Source organism: Beauveria bassiana (genome assembly GCF_000280675.1).
Source record: "Beauveria bassiana ARSEF 2860 unplaced genomic scaffold BBA_S00013, whole genome shotgun sequence".
NCBI classification, from domain to species: Eukaryota; Fungi; Ascomycota; class Sordariomycetes; order Hypocreales; family Cordycipitaceae; genus Beauveria; species Beauveria bassiana.
The window spans coordinates 66602-76423 of NW_007930848.1; the positions used below are offsets into that span (position 1 = coordinate 66602).

Here is a 9822-nt window from a genome sequence, read left to right on the forward strand (position 1 = left end):
TTTTTTTTTTTTTNTTTTTTTTTTAAGCAAGCTACTACGTTGCAGGCAAACCCCAGGAGAAAGGCAGAGCGACAACTTTCTGGGCAGTGCACAACTCAATCTCCATTTCCTCTCTCCTCTGCTTCTTGACTCGTTCTCAATCAACAAAGGAATGCAAGGGGGGAAGCATTGCGAGGGCCTACAATTGGGGCCCCCCTTCGACGGCGCAACGTTTCTTATCAGCGTCTATGGTCCATGGATGTCAGTCGTCGGGTTGCAAAACTTGCGACAGGTCCCAAGCGCTTATTAGGCTATCAAGAAAATAGTTAGTTTCGGCCCTATTTCTATTTTTTTAACGGGACGGTCCCGCCGTAGATGGGGTTTCTTTTGGTTGCGTACAGCTTGACTCACAGACTACCTACAGTATCGGGAAGTCTCGGAGGTCCATTTTCCCACCCTTTCGTCAGTATTCCGTAAATTACCTTTACCAGTACTAGCTAGGTGGTGGGTGCCCTGCAGTGAGTGCTTCTTGCGCACCGTTATGCAACCACGCTACGTATAAAACGGGCACAGCGAGTGGCTACCATGGCCGTCTGCAAAGCAACAGCGTAATAAGAGGTATGGTGTTATACTAGCCGATATAGAGCAATCGCTTGCAACCCTGCTCCGTACTCTGGAAAGCCTGGGCAAATAGCGCAATGCCTTGAGGACCACTGCTTGCTCCGCTGGGCGTCAAACTACTGCAAGTGGCAGAGGCGTCGTCCTTCCTGATTCATACATATCTTGGGGTAATAAAATAGTGCCTTCAAGCCCGTGTCAGCAAGGATTGGTTTTGGGGAGAGAAGGAATGGGTTAGGCAAAAGCCTCAGAGGCGTTTGCTTTTCCCCGGCCAGATGGAGTCGGGGGGCGTGTGCGTGTTTTACGTCAAGTTACGAGATGGATAATAGCCGGCGCACCACTATACAAAAAGGGCTGTTTAGCTGGTGCAAGTCGAAAAACAAAGGAGAAAAAAAAGGTCAGAATGTGTCAAAATGATACACGAATAGTTTCAACTGCCAGGTACATGGCCGGAATGAACGAGGCCCCTGCAGCAGCGCTCTGCAGGGCTGTGGCGTCATGGAGCGGATGGGTTGAATCTCCAGCATGCCATTGCGATAAAAAGGTACCGCCCAGAGAGGTAGGTGCACGATCAAAAGCCTCCCCTCTCTCGTGCAGCATCGACAAAAAGCCAAAAGAAGAGAGAAAAAAAAAAAAAAAAAGGCAAGGTAGTGGAAAATCTCTTCCTTATTCACGCATCTGCGCGGGCGTCTACTCCGCCCCGAGAGCGCGATGCAGCAAGGCCCGGTATGCATGGCCTGATCTTACCTGGTCCTTTGCGTGAATCCCGCATCGATCTTCCGATGCATACATAACACTCCATTCGCTATTATAGAGTGGGTGGGTGTGGCAACCTCGCCCATTTCAAATGACCAGCCCAGACGGGCCATTTGCGCATAATTATTTAGCCAAAAAAAAAAAAAGATCAAAGAGGGTTGCAACGCGGCGCGACGGTTGCTTGCCGGCGAGAAACTGGGCCGTCTACAACATGTGGTGAGGGCGACACTATGGACAGCAAGTTTTTTTTTTTTGCCAATTGACGGACCAAACGGCCTAGGCTACTTCCCGTTTCCCGAATGCGACGCTGCAGTCTGATGATTCCAACAGCCCTGTGGCCTGAACGACCTGAAGACTGAGCAAAATCAGTACATACCTGATCGACGAATGAATATCTTGACAAGTTCAATTCCGCATCTTGATACTGTGCCGGCGGATCCCGCACAACATCGCACACGATGACGCACCGTAGTCCCCAGCGCAACAAGGGAGACGTGCTGGAGCAGATTGACAACTTTCCAAGGCATCATGTAACATTGTTGTTTTCGATGCGACTCTACGTTGGATTTTGCGACAGCAAAGGCGCGAGTAGCCCTGGTCGAGCGTTCCAAGCACTTACAAAGATGGTTTGGTTTAGCATTGATATCGATAAACTCCGCATATACTTGAAGTAGGAAGAAACCCTATACTGCAGATGCTGGCTCAATATATGTGGCCCTGCATGGATTCAACAGCCGATGTATGCCGAACGTTTACTGCCGCTGCCGCATAAACAATGATCTGCGATTCAACAAAAGTCAACGAGCATACGGCCGTGGGACACGCAACTTCATATCCCGTCGCCATCGGAGGGGGCCGCCATGATCCGATCCCTCCCCCAAAAACAGTCGACAAGTCATGATGACGATGTTGCCCCTACAAATGTCTCGAGCCCCTGTAGGACAGAGGCTTGCCTTGAAACTTTCCGTGGCAGTACTTGACAGCACCGACATGACTGTATCTTTTCATGCCTTTCCACGGTCATCTTCAACCCCGGACGCGCTCATTACATTCCAATGGAATTACCGGACCACCAACAAAGTTGCTTTGCTGGTGAACAAGGTGGTGGGGTGCATCAAATCGCCCGCAATCTGGCAGCTCAGAGTTGCGTAATCTACCTTACCTTTGAATGTTTCAACCCTCGTATGTATGCCGGCTGGACAAGGTACCTGCATGAAGAACAGAATCGTGCGCCATCATTCTGCTTTCTTGACCTATTGCCAGCGCGCCTACTTCAGGCAACAGTCAAGCAACGCCAACATATTCTTTGTGCCTCGGCCCAAATCTTCCCCCACCCTCGATGGGATATTGGTTCCCGCCGTGGGGTAGCTGCATAAAACATCGTTGTCTGTGGCCAATCTGGGCAATCTCTAGGCTGTGACAGGGGTTTTGGTTCAGCAGCAACATCGGGGTGCGCGCGCACGCGCCCGCCAGGTTGGGTCACTACCGGATAAAAATAAAGTCTTCTAGACTACCCGCCTGATGCGCCCAACAAGACCAAGTGGAGAGAGGTGTGGTGTGGTGTGGTGGCGCCGTGGCCGTTGGCTTGGGGGGGGGGGGAGGGAGGAAGCTGTTGGTGTGTGCTATCAGGCAATAGCCGAGGTTAACTGGAATGAGGCTCAACAAGCAACCTGCGAGTCTAAAGTTATCGCGTTCGGCTATCGCTGCAGAGGGGGCTTTTCACTAGCCCGTGAGTTGTGACCCCAAGTTCCTGCCGCTTATCCGCATGGGCGGTGCCTCTGATCGTATCTCTGGCGATGTGCCACCCTCTGTCTTTGACGCAATGACCAGCTTCACATGCTTTTTCCGCACGCATTTGTGACCATCTTCAATCTCTCCGTCCTCTCAGCAAAGCCAAAACCCCAGTCCCGCTTGGTCCTTTCTCCCCGCTCCCCCAAATCTCCCCCAGACCAGGGGAGGCTGGGCCCTATCGCAGAGCCTCATCCTCTTGCGTGCTACCCTGTCGATTTCTACCTACACACCCTCCGACGGTCTCCGTCGCCTCAATTCTTCTCCGTGCTATCGATGTGTACATTGCTCGGATGCCGCTATGCAAAGTCGAATCTCCGATGGAGGATAGCGAGGAGGCAGGTCCGTTTTGGGGTGCGGGAGACTCACATCCCCGCCATTCAGAAGCTGGTTTACGTTTGGAATTGAATCCCCATGTATACCGTAGCTTTGCGAAAAAAGATACATGTGGTGTGGATCATGCATGTACCCCCAGCCTCGAGTTGATAGCGGTATCAATGGTGTCTTGGTAGCAAGCCAACAATGGCAGGAGCGGCAGGAGCGGCTCGTTTCTGACAGCAGGGCCGAATTGGGCCACATGCCAGTCGGGTCTGCTGATATTGACTGAGGTTGACTGCCTTCCCACCGGCGTGCAAGCACATCTGCATATTCGATAGCCTTTGACAGCTGCCGCGACGTTGGCGATGCACATTCCGACAGTGTAGCATCGATGCTACCACAGCCTGTTATTTCCTTGAGACCGTCGGAATACTCGTTCCGCTTTCCCCGTGCATACCCAATGTTGAAACTTGACCTCTCTTTAGTAGCAGGTACTTTTGCGGTGCTAATATCACGAAATCGGAGGAGTTCAAAAGAAGCTCCTATGACATCCACTTAATGTCCCCAGCCGTTCCTTATTCATGCTCTTTTGTATAAAGCTCCATTTGCTCATGATGCCAAAATAGTATACAGATTGTACAAGGTCAGTTGTCGCCGGTATGGGTAAACGCGACCCTCCAGAGACGGTCTTCAATATGCTGTCTCAATTCCACTTGGCTCCAAACAAGGTAAATCCTTTCTTGCCGGTAGCGGACCTGTTCGCCTCGGAATTCTCCAAATAGATGCGTTCATGGCCCTTGACATCGACAAATAGGTACTTGTACTCGTAATCAGAGTGGCCGGGAAGTTTGACCATGTGGACTTGCGCCACACCGTGATTGCGAGGGCCTTCGACCTGCGACACTGTCAGATCACAGTCCATCAAAGTAAAGACATCGTACTTACGTGAAAGTGCAAGAGCAGGTGATGAACTCCCTGCTTGTCCACTCGTTCGGAGGATCTGCAAATGCACGTCAGTGATCACATCACAAAGGCTGATGCTTCCAGCTTCGCATGACATACGCCAGAGGTCGTGCACGCTGCCACTTATTATTCGTTTCTTCGCCGTGGGCGAGAATCTTCTTTGCATCGCCAAATAGCTCCAGACATCGGTCGTCCTTCTTGATCTTGTCGATGGCTCGGTTGAACTGAACCGTTTTGCTGTTTGGGGAAAATACGTCTGTCCATAAAAGGTATCCGACACCACCCTGTGAAGCATCATTAGATTTGATTCACAAAAAGTATGGGATGCGGAATCCGCATTCTATAGAATACTGACGGTGAGCACGAGACCGACCAAGACTAGTCCAAAGTTGAAGCTTTGCTGAGTGGCGCGGGCGGCCTTCTCTGGGATGGACAGCTCGCGCCATGGCACATATCCATCGTCGTTGAATGGTGTCACACTCCGTCTCTTTGGCCCTAAAGGTGTCGGCCCCTGGGTATTCTGCGTCGCATACGATCGAGCAATTGTGGATGCGCGCAAGCCGTTGGCGCTGAGGAAGCTGGTCGCCGGACGCAGGGCCACGAGAGAGGTGACGGGTTTCATGATGTCGAGAGCGGTGCACCCATTTCCTCAAATACAAAATGTGGGCCACAGAACTATGAGCTGATGCAATACTGCACAGCTGCCGACAAGAGGAAGCCTAATTCTTGTAGCTTTATTTGAGGTATCGCCAATCCAATTCTGTCTGTCGCGAGCGTACCGCCTTCGGCAGAATCCCAAGGTGGGGGCGTTGGCCACAATTCATCCAATGACGAAGGGCGGCTTCCCTTCATGCCACTTTACCAACATAGCCCGCTCCCTGTCGTGTCTTCACCTCCGTTCTCCTGATTTGATATTGACCATCGTCACGCGCGACCAACCAATTGTATTGATTGCGATTTGTCCCTAGCACATTCTCTAGTATCGTGAACACATCTTCGCTGGCTCGACATACTCAGCATTGGACCTCTGCCCTCGATTCACCCCCGCGATCCGCCCGCCAAGATGAGTGGCCTCGCGACGAAACAGCAGTCGCTCAAGATTTTCGAGAAGCTCAAGTCCAAGCTACCTAACAAGGTTCGTAGAATTCTGTATTGACTGCATTGATGCGCAAGCTTCGGCTAACAAGTCCTGCTCGACCAGACCTGCTTCGACTGTGGCCAAAACAACCCCACCTGGACTTCCGTCCCCTTTGGCATCTATCTGTGTCTCGACTGCTCTTCGAACCACCGCAACCTCGGTGTCCACATCTCCTTTGTCCGCTCTACGAACCTTGATCAATGGCAATGGGAACAGCTGCGATTGATGAAAGTTGGCGGCAATGAGTCTGCCGCCAAGTTCTTCCGTGCCAACGGTGGCACCGCTGCCCTCAACAGCAAGGACTCCAAGACCAAATATCAGTCAAACGCCGCCACTAAATACAAGGAGGAGCTGAAGCGACGCGCAGCCAAGGATGCGCAGGCATATCCCGATGAGGTTATCATCACGGATGGTACTGATGAGACCTCCGATACACCGGCCGGAGAGCCAGAGGACGACTTCTTCTCGTCGTGGGATAAGCCCGCCATCAAGCGACCTACTCCTCCGATCTCGCGTACCGCTACACCGCCTGTTGTCGGCCGCACGCCATCGCCTTTCATCAACGCCGGCAAAGACGGCTCCCGATCCGCCTCGCCCCTGGCTAAGCCCGCTGCCACTCCTGATGCCAAGCCTGCCACCAGTCGCACCTCATCTGCGGCTCTGCGCAAGACGACCACCACAGGCGCCGCCCGCAAGACCAACGTGCTCGGTGCTAAGAAGACGACGAAGCTTGGAGCCAAAAAGGTTACTGGCGATGTTATCGACTTTGACGAGGCCGAGAAAAAGGCCAAGGAGGAGGCCGATCGCATCGCCAAGCTGGGCTATGACCCCGATGCGGAGGAAGAGCAGGCGCCTGCCAACTCGAGCTTTGCTGCCACCATTATCTCACCCACTCCAATCAACCCTGCACAGGGTGGCTCCTCACATAGCCGACAAAAATCCAGCTCTGAGGTGGAAAGACTCGGTATGGGTGTCGCCAGACTTGGCTTTGGCCAGATTGGCGGTCCCAAGGCTGCTGCCGCTAGGGAGGCCAAAAAGAATGCCGGCGGCTTTGGCTCTGTTGGGCCCGTCAAGGCTCCTGTTGGTAAGTTTACGCTGGAGTATTGTAGTCACGCGTGAATGGCCAGCTAATGGAATTATTCTCAGATGACTCTGAAAATTATGCTCGCAGCAAATTCGGCGCCCAGAAGGGCATCTCATCAGACGAATACTTTGGCAAGGGAACTTATGACCCCAACCAGCAGGCCGAGGCCAAGACGCGCCTGCAAGGTTTTGAAGGCGCGACGTCAATTTCTTCCAACGCCTACTTTGGTCGCCCGGAGGACGAGCCCGAGGAAGAGTATGGCGATCTAGAGTCGGCCGCCAAGGACTTTGTACGCAAGTTTGGCATCACCGCCAGTGACGATCTTGAGAATCTGGGCAACCTGGTCGGTGAGGGTGCCACTCGTCTGCAAGGTGCGATCCGTCAGTACCTTGGCAACTGAGTTGCATGCGCAGCCTGTGTCGCAAGTGAAATGACGAAAAAGAGGTGACATACAATGAATATCACAATGGCGAAGCACGTGCGCCCATCTGATCAGCGGAACACCTGGGGTTTAGAGGTCCCGGAAACGACGGGGGCGAGTCCGATCTACAATCAGCAGCATTATTTCGATAATTTCCAAGACTTTTTTCTATCGTTTTTCCTTTGTTTTAGGGCGGGATTGAAACACAAGGCGGCGAGGGTACAAAAGTCTTATTACAAAGCAAGGTGCATTGAATAAAAAAATATGAAAATTAGGCATGATGAGTAAATGCGATTCGCTATAGGAGTTGACCGGGCCATTGCACTCTCTAGCAGTCCGCATCCTAGAATGGCTTGGATTGACTGTCGATTCAATCGCACATGATGCCCTCGTGCTCGCTGATACAAGGAATATGGAGGAGTATGGGGAAACTCCGTCGGAGATTTGCAGCTCTTTGCCCCCTTTCTCTCCGCAAATCTCACCGGAAACACGAACTTGTGGGGAAGGCCAGAAAGGCGGTGGTGGCGTCGGCTGGTGGTGGTTCGGCAACGCGGTGCTCGGCGCGAGGGTTTGATATCACATGTCAAAGTACTGCTGCGAAGTAGCCAGTGGCAAGGGTCAGATGTAACAAGGAAGTAAGGAAATATCACAGGAACGAGTTTAGCTATGCAAATAAACAATTTGGTCAAGCATTTTTTGGTCAACATCTTTTTCTAATGAATATCTTGATGGTGAACACTTGTTAACAGTCAGTAACTTCTTTCTGAATCAACACTTTGGAATGGTCTTTTTTTCATATGTTATTGTGCTCGTCATTCAAATGCTTTCTAGTCTACAGGATATATGACAAAAGGAAGTAATAAAAAAAACATCCAGAAATCGTCAGGAATTCTGACACTGGCCGAAGCCGGACCCTCGTAGATGCTTTCTTTCACATTGTTTCATTCTTTGTTCATCGCGTCTTTTTTTTTTAATTGTCAAGTGCGCAATTTACAGCTTGGCAATCATCTTGTTGCCGCGCTGCAACCAGGCTACGGCATCATTGACAAACTCGTCCACGACGGCGCGGGCCGACTTTTGCTCGTTGACAACGGCCGCGCACTTGCCCATGAGCAGAGGGCGGAAGGCGTCGATGGGGTCGTCGTCCTCGTCAATGGCGAGGGCCTCGATGCCAATCTTCTTGGCGGCCTCGCCCATCTTCTTCTGGTCGCCCGAGTCAATGACGTCCATGAACTTGTCGAGGTCGGCCTCGTAGGGGATGGTGCCCTTTGCGGCGAGCTCCTTCATCTCCTGCTGGCGCTGCGTCTCCCAGTTGTTGATGTAGGGGTTGTTGTGGACGCGCATGGGGCGGCCGGTGAAGATGATGGTGCGGATGTTGTCGTCGTGGCCGGCGTTCTTGACGGCCTCCTTGTGGACCTTGGGGGCGCCGGCCTCGTCGGTGAGGATGAAGCGGGTGCCGACCCAGACGGCAGAGGCGCCCATCATGAGCGAGGCGGCGAGCAGCTGGCCGTTGTGGATGCCGCCGGCGGCAACAACCTGGACGGGCCCGCCGGTGAGGGGCGACTTGGCCTTGGAGGCGGCCTCGACGACGGCGGGGATGAGGACCGTGGTGGGCGTGTCGCCAGTGTGGCCGCCGCCCTCGCCGCCCTGGGCGCAGATGATGTCGACGCCAACGTCAATGCACTTCTGGACGTGCTTGACGTGGCCAATCATGTTCATGTAGAGGATGCCGGCCTTGTGCAGGCGCTCAACGACGTGCTTGGGGGGAACACCGACGGCCGAGACGAAGACGGTGGCGCCCGACTCGATGATGATGTCGACGAGCTCGTTGAGCTTGCCCTTGGTGTAGTCGACGCTGCGCAGAAGAAATACATGTTAGCACAAGTGCTGGGACAAGGAAGATCTCCAAAGGTTCAGCCGTGCGCATGCGTCAAACTGTGCATGTTTGCAAGTTCGGGGCGTTTTGCGCATGTGACTTGGCCAGCCTAGCGTGTGACGCAGAGAGCTGGGGTTTTGGGATTTTGTGCTTACTTGGTCTTACGGGCGCTGCCGCCGACCTGGGGGAGAAGCAGGTCGACGCCGAAAGGAGCCTTCTTGTCGTCGAGGTACGACTTGAGCTCCTCAATCTGCTCCTTGAGCATCTCGGGAGTGTAGCCGACACCACCAATAACACCGAGACCGCCGGCGTTGGTGACGGCGGCGGCCAGCTTGGGACCGGCAGCGACGTTCATGCCGGCAAGCAGGATGGGGTGCTTGATCTTGAAAAGATCGGTGATGGGAGTGCGGATTTGCTCTGCACAAGGCATGTTAGCGATTTTTCTTTTCTTGCTGCGTGAGCATGAGGCCCTCGGAGGCCGAGGGCTGGCGGGGAAATCCCAAACGTACGAGGAGAGGCCATTGTGTCTGGTTTTTTTGGTGACTGTTGTGGTATTTGAGGGAGAAGAGGGCAAGAAGAACAGCAAACGACGAGAGTGTCAGATTGCCTTTTAAAAAATAAGATGAGACAAAAAGATGGATGGAGGAGAAGAAGGAGGAGAAATGGGTAAAAGGGCGCAGACGGCAAGTCTAATAACGGATTTTTGGATGCGCGGAGTGTCGCCGGGGAAGCAGAATGAGCCGAGGCACAAGCTCGGAGGGTGGCAGCGTGTTGAAGAGAGAAGAGTGGGGCAGAGCGCTGCACAATGGTCCATCAGACCACTGAGAGGCGAGAAAGGCTCTGGTTAGAGTACCACTGAAAAGCCACTTGGCCCAGCTTCT

At 53.0% G+C, this 9822-nt stretch overlaps 3 protein-coding genes across 3 annotated transcripts; 1 reads left to right on the forward strand and 2 right to left on the reverse strand.

Moving 5' to 3' along the window:
* Positions 1 to 4162: 4162 nt before the first annotated feature.
* BBA_05137 (import inner membrane translocase subunit tim-21, mitochondrial) lies at positions 4163 to 5044 on the reverse strand (the record flags this gene model as incomplete). The annotated part of the gene is made up of 4 exons (XM_008600234.1): positions 4163 to 4354; positions 4405 to 4459; positions 4522 to 4706; positions 4778 to 5044. The coding sequence occupies 4 exons, from the start codon at positions 5042 to 5044 to the stop codon at positions 4163 to 4165; spliced, it is 699 nt and encodes a 232-aa protein (XP_008598456.1).
* Positions 5045 to 5485: 441 nt separating this feature from the next.
* On the forward strand, positions 5486 to 7044 carry BBA_05138 (GTPase-activating protein ZNF289; the record flags this gene model as incomplete). The annotated part of the gene is made up of 3 exons (XM_008600235.1): positions 5486 to 5557; positions 5624 to 6644; positions 6707 to 7044. The coding sequence occupies 3 exons, from the start codon at positions 5486 to 5488 to the stop codon at positions 7042 to 7044; spliced, it is 1431 nt and encodes a 476-aa protein (XP_008598457.1).
* Positions 7045 to 8055: 1011 nt separating this feature from the next.
* On the reverse strand, positions 8056 to 9463 carry BBA_05139 (2-nitropropane dioxygenase; the record flags this gene model as incomplete). Its single annotated transcript, XM_008600236.1, has 3 exons — positions 8056 to 8920; positions 9097 to 9358; positions 9451 to 9463. The coding sequence occupies 3 exons, from the start codon at positions 9461 to 9463 to the stop codon at positions 8056 to 8058; spliced, it is 1140 nt and encodes a 379-aa protein (XP_008598458.1).
* Positions 9464 to 9822: the final 359 nt, after the last annotated feature.